We start from the raw sequence: 12,115 nt of genomic DNA, 5'->3' as shown, positions 1-12,115 counted from the left end.
ATTAATTTCTTGGCTGCATTAATATTTTTCACTCTGGCTCTACGAACTGCAGCAGCAAGGACTTCTAATAAATGGATGTTCTTGAGTTTTAAAAAAAAAAATCTTGCTTGCTTTGAAAGCAAACTTGTGTTACTTTATTGTAACTCCGTGTTCAGAGCCATACTTCCAATTACTGTGTAGGGAATAGAATGTTGAGGAAGTATATTTTCTTTCCAATTTGTGATCTGTGTTCAAGGATCTAAATCCACTCTGTGGTATTTTTTTTTCCTATTAATGCAGTTCTAGTATCACACAAGTCAGATCTGTTCTAAGTCATGAAAAAAGTGACAGTGGGCTCAGCATTGAAAGCTATTTCATAGTGACTGGCCTAGAAGAAGAAACTGCAGGTTGGAGTTGCTTTTTCCATGTGGGACTGTTAAGCTTCACTTACTACTTCAACTACAGATCAAAAATAGAGAAAATGGTATGGCTTGGAAATTGCAAATAGGACACAACTGTGATAAACCATTTGCATTAATCAATAGGCTAGTTAGGAATTGAAATTCTTAGGCAACAGTATTTTTTTTCCCATTAGACTTTACCATCTTTTAAACTAATTTGTTACTAATACTTCACAAAATTGGCATTGCCAATGCTCAGCCCTGTTGTTAAATATTTTCAATTACTGTTGTCTTTAAAATGGACTTGGCTGAACTTTAAGCTGTATTAGACATTGGTTTTGCAATTGAAGCAAAATTGCAATCTTCAAATATCTTTGGTCAAAGAGATTTTAGTTCTGTTTTTTGAAGTAACTAAACTAATGGTAATATTGCCCTGAAATACGTAAATGTACTTTTTCTGGTCTTCATTTTTTTTCAATACAACAGTTTCTCAATACAAATTCCTGTTTGCAAGGTGAATATCTATTACTATTTTCAAAAGCTTCTCCACCATTTATGTGCTTATACTTTGTCATAAATGGTATTATAATACAAATAACAGGATATAGCCTCTGCCCAGAGGTGCCTGCACAGTTGAACTGATACCATGGTGTGGGCAGGGATGGGTGGAAAAGCAGGGTGGAATGTGGCACGTTACTTAACCAAAGCCTAATACACAGTCCAGAGTTACAAAATCTTACGTATGCTGAAAGTAATTTTCTTAAACTTCTCTTCAATGTGTGCCTTTAGAAATAGCTCTTAATGTAACAAAGAGGAAAGGGACATGTGGATAAATTCAGAATTAGATCAGAAAATCTGATGAAGAAACCATAAGCATGAATGCAGTTTTTCATAAATTGTAACAAGAAGTTAGAAACTCGGTTTCAAACCTTATTTCCTAGTCCTTTATGAGGATTAAGAACAATTCACTGGGCAGGAGTGGGCAGCGTTCTGAAAGGACAGCGTGAATCACTCTGAACCATCACATTCACTCTTGCATAGAGAGAAAGAGTGTCTGAGGCCTGGATATTGTTTATAAATGCAGGTGAAGTATTTGATTATCAAAGAGTACAGATGAGAATGGATACAGCATAAAAAAAAGAGCAGTTCATGATTTCCCATCCAAAGTCCTAAGAGGCTTTAGAGGGAAGAGCTGGGAAGAGAGCAGTTTATTGCCATGCTCTGTTTAATCCTTGCCTTCTCTTGAGACAGCAAAGAATGCCTGTAGAAATGCTCTTTGTAGCTTGATTAGGGTTCATGTTACAAGTAAGTGAACCTACGTAGAAGGTATATTTCAATAGAAGGCTAATTCTTCATGTTTCTGAGGTGAAATGAAAAGTGCCAGATAAGATGCAGAACATAGATGCTTGTCATATGAACTTAATTCTAAATTTTTTCCAATTCTGATCCTTTTCACTGAGACCAGCGTTAGCTGAAACACCTCTGCAGTCACATAAATTCATAGACCTGCATTTAGAGTTTTGTATGTGAAGAAATCAAGATGTTTTTGATTAAACTCTTAACAAGAGTTACTTGGAGGAAATTAATACAGAATATTGAAGTACTTTTTTTTTCTTGACCATTGTTTGAAAATTACTATCACTAGTCACTTTATATGATGTGTCTAAGTAACTTCATTAATGCAGATATAACTGAGTAATTTGGAATTCCTGAGATTTATAGACAAGGTGTAAACTTTTTTCTTTGGTTTAAGGATGTTAAAATGACACTATATTTGCTTTTGGTAATCTGTGACAGTGGCCAGCCTGATACAAGTACCAAAATCCTTAATGATCAGCATTGCTTTGGTACTTCTGAAGATTTTCCTGTAGATCTTCATATAAACTCAGGCCTTTTTCCCCTTATCTTCTAATTTATAGTTGTGGTATGAATCCTAAATGTCATGATAGCTTTCTACTTTTACCCAGTAGCTATTTCTGAATTCATTGAATTTGAAGAGACTAAAGCCTAGCAACACATGCTAGTAGCACTACTTGGTGATTGTGAAACTGGTTGAAGTGGTTTGTATTAGCACTGTTATATGCAGAACTTTTCATTTTGTTTATTTCTGAAACTAAATAGCGTTGTTGGTGGGAATCATGCAATAGTAAGTTGTTAGTGACTGCCTGAAAGCATTACGTAGTAAAAGTTGGTAGGAGTATGAAAATAAGACTAGTGTGTAAACAGACAAGTAATACTTTAAGGAGTGTGCACGGTAGTGCATATAGAAGGGTTTGTTTTGCTTGGAGACACTCGGTTGGTTTAGTCACAATGCTTATCCTTTGTATTTTGAGAAAAATTCTTAGTAAGCTCTTTGTAGTTTAGCAGTTGCCCTTGATCTCATGATAAAGCAGAGAATTTTTGTCTAACAAATATTTAATGGCTGCAAACTTCCATTAACTCTGTATTCTAGACTTCTGCTTGAAAATGTTAAAAAATACTTTCAGGCTTCTAACAAAAAAAAAAGTCCAGTTTTAGCTGATGTAGGTAGTCTTTGGCCATAACAATGGATTAACTTGTTGCTACAAATCAAACCTTTTATTATCCAAACAAAGCAACATTTCTGAGTTGGCTTGTGGAAATAATGATCAAAAATGCAGCTTATATCTTCTGGGGGATATTCTTTATGCAACAGGCATTGGGCCATTAAAGCCTAGAGAACAAGATAAGAACTCTGACATTTTCTTGCTATTTAAGAAACTTCCTTCCCTTTTCCTTGAGAAAAGCCTACCTTTTTATTGCTGGCTCCACCTCCTCTCACTTCCAAAATAACTGTACATTGTCAGGGACTTCACATTTCTGCCGTTTTGCACCTTCTTAAAGTGTAGGTGACTTGCTCAGCGACAGACCCATCATCAACCATAGCGGTAGCAGCATGCAGACTGAGAGCTCCTCTATACACAAAATAAGACTAGGTTATTAGTGTTCGGAAGAAATCTTAGTGGTAATGCTTGAATCTGGGAATCCACATATCTTAACATTTCAGACTTCCTTTTAGCTGGAGAACCCTGATCATTAACAGACAGTTTAATTGGAATTAGCTGTCTGTGGGGAACTGAAAGGGAAGGTTGTCTTGTAGGCTGAAAATACCCAGCTACGCTTAGAGGTGTTAAGCCATCTCTTGTACTCTTTCCAGTGATTTATGTCTCTGAAGAGCTCTAACCAAGCTTTCAGGTTCTATCTAAATAAAAGAATGCAAGCTTGTCAGCCATTTAAAGCTATAAATATATATAAAATATATATTTTTTGATATATATAAATGGAGGAAATGGTATTAATTTCTTACCCTACCTACAACTGAATGCAAGAAACCTCTTTCTCACTGAAGAGATACTAATAAATCTATTACAAGACTGACACAAACCTTGAAGCTCAACTTAACAATTTTCAAATTAGTTAGGACACATGCACAAAAGATAAATTAAATTTATAAGTACTTCAGTATAGGGGTAAATTTCATGTAAATACAAACACTCTTAAGAAAAAAAAAGTTATTTCCAGATGCAGCTGATTACTCCTGCAATAGTTACTAGTTTGTTGGTTTAAATGCTCTCAAGTTTGTTAATATCTAGCTTTATGGCCAGCCTCATTTAAGAACAAATCAGACAGAAAATGTGGTAGTTTCGTAGTTAATGGTACAGCTCTGATACTGAGTTACATGGGTAAAATGAGACAGAAAATTGCTAATAATTAAAAGTGCAGCATTCTGTCAGACCAAACACATTTGACTTAAACCTTTTCTCTTACTTTCTTTTTCAATAGAAACTATGTTCCAACTTCCTGTCAACAACCTTGGCAGTTTAAGAAAGGCCCGGAAAACTGTGAAAAAAATACTTAGTGACATTGGTTTGGAATACTGTAAAGAACATATAGAAGTAAGTATGATGCCTCCCAAGTGTCGTAGTTAGAGTTAATGCTCCAGAGTTAGTGGGACACTGAAGTCTTTGGTGTATGACTTTTTTTGGGTTTGGGGTTTTTTTGACCTGTTCCATGAAATGTTACATTTTTACTGTGAATTCCGAAGGAATCCCCTGTATCCTGTTCCCACACCACAGTCTACTCTCGTCAGCTCCTAGAATGATTCTGGGATTCCATTTGAGCCTTGTTGTTCAGGCGTTTTTACCCCTGCGTTGCTTTTTAAGTTCCACACAAAGTAGGACAATAACTTGAGATAAAATGTACCTTTAAACACTTTTAAGAAGGTTTAGTGGAGACAAGATACACTTCAGGCTGTATGTGACTGACTTGATACATATTGAAGGTAGATTGTCCTTTGTTTATATTGGATTCTTACAAATAGCACTTGCTAAGTGAACATTTAGGAATGAAGCAAGAACTAGGTGCGGTATAGGATGTTCTTGGGAGACGGAAGATGGTTCTGAGGTTTTCACGAAGTTTCTGTCAGTGCTAACAGTAGGTCATCAAGTTAGAATCACTTCTTCACCTGTGCTAGTTCCTAGAAGAGAAGGGTATTTGTGCTACTCCTCTGGATAAACTTCATAACTCATCTCAAAACTGCAGCTTTCTCTCCTGAACGCTAACTTTTGTACTGTCAACTCACGCAATTCAGCTCTTCGCCGTACTCTGCCAATTATGACTTGGTTTTGGCTTTTCTGTTAGTGTCTCTTTAAAGAGCATTTGAGTGAGATGTGTAAGAGAAAGAAATGCCAGTCCTTCCTAGTGGAGAATTTGAGGGACAAGTATAATTTTTAAGGGTAAAATTCTGAACTGGGATAATGTTAACTTTCAGTATTCATTTCAGTGGAAATACTAATTATTGAGTCCTTATGTGCTGCTGATTTATGTGCCAAAGATAAAATGCTAAAGTACTTCATAAGATAATTTTTTTTTAATAGGAATTGGGCTGCTTGGACTTCATGCATGTAGTCAAACTTTTACTTTAATTTCACACAGAAATTCAGGTAATAAAACCCCTCAAAATCAAACACGCACACATATCCCTGCCCCACCCCCACCCCACCCCCAAACCAAAACCAACCAAACAAAAACCCATACATCGAAGTTACAGCAACCGTGAGATCTTAAATGTTCAGCAGTAGCCGAGGAATACTTTTCTTCATGACTGCTTTTGAAAATGGGGCAGGGATGTAATCACAGCCTTGGGTTAATTAGGAGGTTAAGTATTGAAAATAGTTCTTCAGGTGTTTTATGAGACTACTCACAACTTTTCACCTCCACAGAGGTGCATTTTAAATACCCACACTTCCTTGTATTAATAATATCTACTGTTTGTCAGCAGCACTTGAGGACTGCATGGATGCTTGCAAGAGTTGCTTAAGGGAGCAGTTGGTCTTTGGTTTTGATTCTCTGTACTCTCTTCCCGTCTTCCCCTTCTCCAGGATTTTAAGCAGTTTGAACCTAATGACTTTTATTTGAAAAACACTACATGGGAAGATGTAGGATTGTGGGACCCATCGCTTACAAAAAATCAGGTTGGTAATAGTTTATGTTGACTCATCTGATTCTGAAGGTGGTTCATGCTAAAGGACGTTTTACAGATAGGCCAGGAGCTTTTCCTGCAGGTTTATTTCTTGATATTCCTTTGTTGTCAGTTTAAAGGACAGCAAAAAGGTGCACTCTTTTTAATTAAAAGTAATAATCCTGGCCTTTATCTTAGTAGTATGGATAGCCAAATAGTGGAGAAATGATTGGTCAAGAAATTTTACTTGCCCTTTGACAACTACATATTAGGAGCTCATCTGTTTTCAAGCTTAGCACAATTTCACCATCCTTCTTGTTGAAAGATCAACAGTTTTATACAGTTCATGATAAGCTTTTTTTACCTTTCATTATCTTTTTCATTACCTGTCTTCATCATTTCAGAAAATGTTTAAATGACCACATCTAACTGCTGCTCTCTCTGCTATTGTTGTAGCTCTGTTAGCAGTCTGCCACATCTGAAGATTCTCATAATCTGACTATGAGATTTGGTTTAGGCACATACAGCTCCGTACAGAAGAATTAAGTGACACTGGAAGTCATACTTTGTAGATGTTCCTGAGCCAGTAGTAAAGGAAATTTGAATTGAGCTAGAAGTGGAGGGAGGAGATAATACTTGATTGTGATTAAACACGTTTAAGGCAAGTCATGTGTACTGCAGTAGCCTCTACTGATGGTACAATATGGAGTAATGCCAGCACTGACAGAACAGTGAAAAGGTGACAGATTTCTTAGCAAAATAAGCCCTCCTTTAGCATCTCAAAGATCAGGTATTGCTCTTACAGGAAATGGGAACCTGTATTACGATGGATTCCTAGTGTAGTGTTAATCTAAAAATGCCCCTTTATTACTGTGTTCCGTAAAATACACCAGTGTTGTCCTTTTATTTTCTAGTTAATTCCAGAATAAAAATGTAACATAAAAGGAGACAGCTTTTGTTTAGTTTGTTTTGTTGTATCTTGTCTCCAGCCTACCAGATGTCTGAGGCTTCAGCAGGTGGACAGAAGCATATATTCCTACTTACTTACGCAGAGGGAGAGTACAATTCTCTAGCTACTAAAAATGATCTGTGTGTTGCTCGATGCACAAGACTTGTTTTGATGCTCATGATGAATGTAATTATTTGAATTTAATGGCTTACCTCTGAAATGCTAGATTGCGTGTGGCTGTCTTTAAGGCCAATGTAACTTTAGTTTCTGTTACAGCAGTTGACAAGAACTACATTGGCAACATGTTCTATTTAACAACGATAAAGGGTGCAGGGAAACTGCAATTGTGGAATCTTCAAATAACTCTTTTTTTTTTTTTTTTTTTCTCCTTCCCTCCTGACTCGATCGGTTTAAAAATTGGGTTTGTGTGTTGATCAGAAGGAAAAGGCTTTGGTGGCTTTCAGGGCTTCTGTAGCTTCTGTAGCCTTAGTATATGACTTGGTAAGCTTAAATTCATTTGTTCACCAAAAATAAGTTTTGAAAAGCATCTTTTATAATTAAGGTTTGTAAAGGATTAAGACACTGAAATAGTTGGTTATATATCTGTCTTACCTATAAATGTTTGGCAGATTTTGATGGGAAGTAACTTGTCTCCTGGATACAGTCTCATTCTGCTCAAACAGTCATGCTTGCCTTTTCCTCCTGGAATTGAGCTTACAGTGAATATTTTCACGTGGCTCAGCTGCAGGGAACGAGGCCTTTTTTTGACTGGTGGAGAAAGATCTTATAACTTAGCCTTGCCTGCTGAGTTGATGGTTAAACCCTTGAGGGACCTCTAAACTGGCACTTGCCACATGTGTATGTTCAGATGATAAAACTTTTTGGGGCCTGATCTGCAGGCCAAAAATGGGACAGAAGAAAATAACCTAAAGATCTGAGATTGTTGCAGGGGGTCTTGAGACTATTAGAAACGTTATTGTTTAGAGAAGATCATGGACGTTGTTATTCTAAAAACCTGCTTTTTCAATATTTAGTTTCTGCTTTGTTCTTTGTTTTAAGGACTATCGGACAAAGCCCTTTTGCTGCAGTGCGTGTCCATTTTCCTCAAAGTTCTTTTCAGCCTACAAAAGCCACTTCCGGAATGTTCACAGTGAAGACTTTGAAAATAGGATTCTCCTTAATTGTCCTTACTGTACTTTCAATGCGGACAAAAAGACTTTGGAAACGCACATTAAAATATTTCATGCTCCAAACGCCAATACACCAAGTGGAGGCATCAGCACTTTTAAAGATAAAAACAAACATGATAGCCTTAAACCTAAGCAGGCTGACAGTGTAGAACAAGCTGTTTATTACTGTAAGAAGTGCACTTACCGCGATCCTCTGTATGAAATAGTTAGAAAGCACATTTACAGGGAACATTTTCAGCATGTTGCTGCTCCTTACGTAGCAAAGGGAGGTGAAAAGTCACTCAATGGTGCAGTTCCGTTAAGTTCCAGTACCCGAGAGGAGGGTAGTATTCACTGCAAAAGATGCCTTTTTATGCCGAAATCATACGAAGCTTTAGTACAGCATGTTATCGAAGACCATGAACGTATAGGATATCAGGTAACAGCAATGATAGGTCACACTAATGTAGTGGTTCCAAGATCTAAACCTTTGATGCTAATAGCTCCAAAACCACAGGATAAAAAGCCTATGGGACTCCCTCAGAGGATGGGTCCCCTTTCCCCTGGAAGTGTTCGATCTCTTTCGTCCCAGCAGATGATGAACAGACTCACTATACCAAAGCCTACATTAAATTCCGCAGGAGTGAATATGATGTCAAATGTTCACCTACAACAGAACAATTACGGAGTCAAATCAGTACCGCCAAGTTACGTTGGTCAGCCAGGGGGAAGGCTAAACTTAAGTGGTAACGCACCAGTTTCTATTCCACAACAGTCGCAGACAATGAAACAGTTTTCAGCAAGTGGAAATGGAAGGCCTTATACTCTTGGAGGGGAGCAGCGATCACAGGCCTCAGCCAGATACTCTCTTCAGTCTGCCAATTCATCTTCTCTTTCGTCAGCTCAGTTGAAACAGACGTCATTATCACAGTCACAGGCAGCTTCGAGAGTATTAGGTCAGTCTGGCTCCAAATCTCCTGTAGCTGCTACAGGTCCTTCCGCTGTCAATACATCATCCACACAGAAGTGGAAAATCTGTACAATCTGTAATGAGCTGTTTCCTGAAAATGTGTATAGTGTCCACTTTGAAAAGGAGCACAAGGCTGAAAAGGTGCCTGCAGTAGCTAACTATATAATGAAAATACACAATTTCACTAGCAAGTGTCTATACTGTAATCGCTATTTACCCACTGATACATTGCTTAATCATATGTTAATACATGGTCTGTCTTGTCCGTATTGCCGTTCAACCTTCAATGATGTGGAAAAGATGGCTGCTCATATGCGAATGGTTCACGTTGATGAAGAAATGGGACCTAAAACCGATTCCACTCTAACGTTTGATTTGACGTTGCAGCAGGGTAGTCACACGAACATACATCTTCTCGTAACAACCTACAACCTGAGAGATGCTCCTGCTGAATCTGTAGCTTACCATGCTCAGAATACCCCCCCGGTTCCTCCAAAACCACAGCCGAAAATCCAGGAGAAGTCTGACGTACCTGTAAAAAGTTCTCCACAAGCAGCAGTTCCCTACAAAAAAGATGTGGGGAAAACTCTCTGTCCTCTGTGCTTTTCAATCCTAAAAGGACCCATCTCTGATGCACTTGCACATCATCTACGGGAGAGGCATCAAGTAATTCAGACGGTTCATCCAGTCGAGAAAAAGCTAACCTACAAATGCATCCATTGCCTTGGTGTATATACTAGTAACATGACTGCCTCAACTATCACACTGCACCTTGTTCACTGCAGAGGTGTTGGGAAGACACAGAATGGCCAGGACAAAGGTACATCGTCATCTCGGCTAAGCCAGTCTCCAGCTGTCGCACCTGTGAAACGTACTTACGAACACATGGAATTCTCGCTAATGAAGAAGAGGAAAATGGATGACGATGACTCCCCCTCTGCCTTTGAGGAAAAGCCCGAAGAACCTGTAGTTCTAGCATTAGACCCCAAGGGTCATGAAGACGATTCCTATGAAGCCAGGAAAACATTTCTTACAAAATATTTTAATAAGCAACCATATCCCACTAGGAGAGAGATCGAAAAGCTGGCTGCCAGTTTGTGGCTATGGAAATCTGATATTGCATCTCATTTCAGTAACAAAAGGAAGAAATGTGTTAGAGATTGTGAAAAATACAAACCTGGTGTGCTGCTTGGTTTCAATATGAAAGAGTTAAACAAAGTCAAACATGAAATGGATTTTGATGCTGAATGGCTGTTTGAAAACCACGATGAAAAGAATTCCAGAGTCAATGTTAGTAAGACTGTTGATAAAAAAATAAGCTTGGAAAAAGACAATGAAAGTTCCTCAGACAGCTATGAAAATATAGAAGAGGAGTACAATGAAAGTGGCAGTCCGTTTGGTCAGCACATTTCTGACATGGGTGGGAAAACCTCTTCTGATAGCATAGCGGAGAACCCGGAGGACAGCATATCCAAGGAAATCATTGAAGAAAGTACACTGCAGTCTCCAGAGAAGTCTGATCAAAAACAAGAGGAAAGTGCTAAGTACGAAGAGATTATTTCTGCTGAAGAACCAGCAAAACTGGTAGGTGATGTTTCAGATAGCGAAGGTGACCAGGATGATCAAGATGATGCTGTTGAATGGAAAGATGGAGCTTCACAGTCTGAAAGTGGGCCTGGTTCTCAGCAGGTTTCTGATTTTGAAGACAATACATCAGAAGTAAAGCCAGAAGTGTGGACAGATGAATCCTCCCAAAGTGAAGATGCCGGCAGCAGTAAACCGACAGTTGAGACAAAAGAGGGTGGATCTGAAAGTGATGAAGAGCAGTCAAAGTGGAAGAATCGTTCCTATGGAAAAGTAGAAGAGTTTTGGTCTAAGGACCAGTCGCAATGGAAAAATGCATCAGAGATTGAGGAGAGCTTGTCGAATCAGCAGATGGAATGGCAGAATAGCACAATTGACAGTGAGGATGGAGATCAGTTTGACAGTGTGACTGATGGAGTAGCAGAACCAATGCATAGCAGCTTAACTGGTGTGGAGCTGAGCAGCCAGCAAGCGTGAGCTGCCTGATGCGGAAGTGTCAGTGATGTGATCCAATCTACAACTGTCTCAACACTTTCATTTCAGTATGACTGCTGAGCTAAGATTCTAATTGGTACTGCCTTTCGAGTGCTAGGGCATGGCGTGTGGTGGTCATGGCCGCTGTTATTCCAGTGGTTATTTAAGGATGCTGTTGGCTAATCTTGCTTGAGAATACCTGCTGGGATGAGCACAGTAACTTAATGTGAAAACGGATAAGCTGGTGGCTCCAGAATGCACACAGAGAAAAGCAGAGGTTTATTTTATCTGCATTTTCAACATTTATTTCACTCTTGTACATGTTCAGTTGTATGTCTTTTTAAACATTACCCTTTTTCACATGGTAGTAGCGTAGGGCCAACCATACAAGCTACCAGTTCAACGTGTATAGTAGACTATGGGGAAATTGATTTTTTTTTCATGTATCATTCTGAATAGTTGAAATGTATATTTGTACAGTCTTTTAGACCTATTCAAGTGAAGCTTATGAAATTGTTCTTGTGTACCCATCATAGATTTGTTTCTCTTTTTTAGTGTTGCCCTGCTGTGTAATAAATGCTGTATCTAGTTTACCTAGCAAAAGCTTGAAACTGCTATAGTATGAATTTTGACAAACTTAGTTTTTGCACATAACCTTGTACAATCTCGAAACAGAGGCCAGCGACATAAAAAAATATATCTGGACTCTATTGTATTATAGAATTTTCTTGTTCTGAATATCCTTGACATTACAACTGATGACAAACGTATTTCAGAGCCATTTTCTGAAATCTTTTAAGCTAAAAAAGAAAAATCACATGCAAGAAACAAGTTTGCAGCTACTAATTTTGACACCTTTTAGATCTGTATAAAAGTGTATTGTGTTGAAGCAGCACACTGAGACAAAAGTGCTGTGTTTTGGATATTTAGTTTTATCTTTAGTTAACACCAACAAGGTGTTGTATTCATTTATACCATCTAATATATGACACACTGTTGTAGTATGTATAATTTTGTGATCTTTATTTCCCTTTGTATTCTTCATTTAAGCATCTAAATAAATTGCTGTATTGTGCTTAATGTAAATATTTGCTTTATTACATGCAAGTG

At 38.1% G+C, this 12,115-nt stretch overlaps 1 protein-coding gene across 32 annotated transcripts in view; it reads left to right on the top strand.

Annotated features, from left to right (window-relative positions):
• Positions 1 to 12,080, top strand: part of ADNP (activity dependent neuroprotector homeobox) — a 32,934-nt gene extending 20,854 nt beyond the window's left edge. For 31 of the 32 annotated variants that reach the window (XM_080405106.1, XM_080405099.1, XM_080405105.1 and 28 more), the window contains 3 exons: positions 4,182 to 4,294; positions 5,780 to 5,872; positions 7,868 to 12,080. In XM_080405106.1, the coding sequence (XP_080261232.1) occupies positions 4,182 to 4,294; positions 5,780 to 5,872; positions 7,868 to 11,008 (3,347 nt within the window). In that variant the 3' untranslated portion in view covers positions 11,009 to 12,080. The remainder of the gene's footprint in view (positions 1 to 4,181; positions 4,295 to 5,779; positions 5,873 to 7,867) is intronic. The other variant, XM_080405100.1, reaches the window with a different exon arrangement.
• Positions 12,081 to 12,115: the final 35 nt, after the last annotated feature.

The sequence above is a fragment of the Falco punctatus genome (assembly GCF_963210335.1).
Source record: "Falco punctatus genome assembly, chromosome: 10".
NCBI classification, from domain to species: domain Eukaryota; kingdom Metazoa; phylum Chordata; class Aves; order Falconiformes; family Falconidae; genus Falco; species Falco punctatus.
Note: the sequence above shows the minus strand (reverse complement) of the source record. Positions and strands in the feature narration are given on the sequence as shown.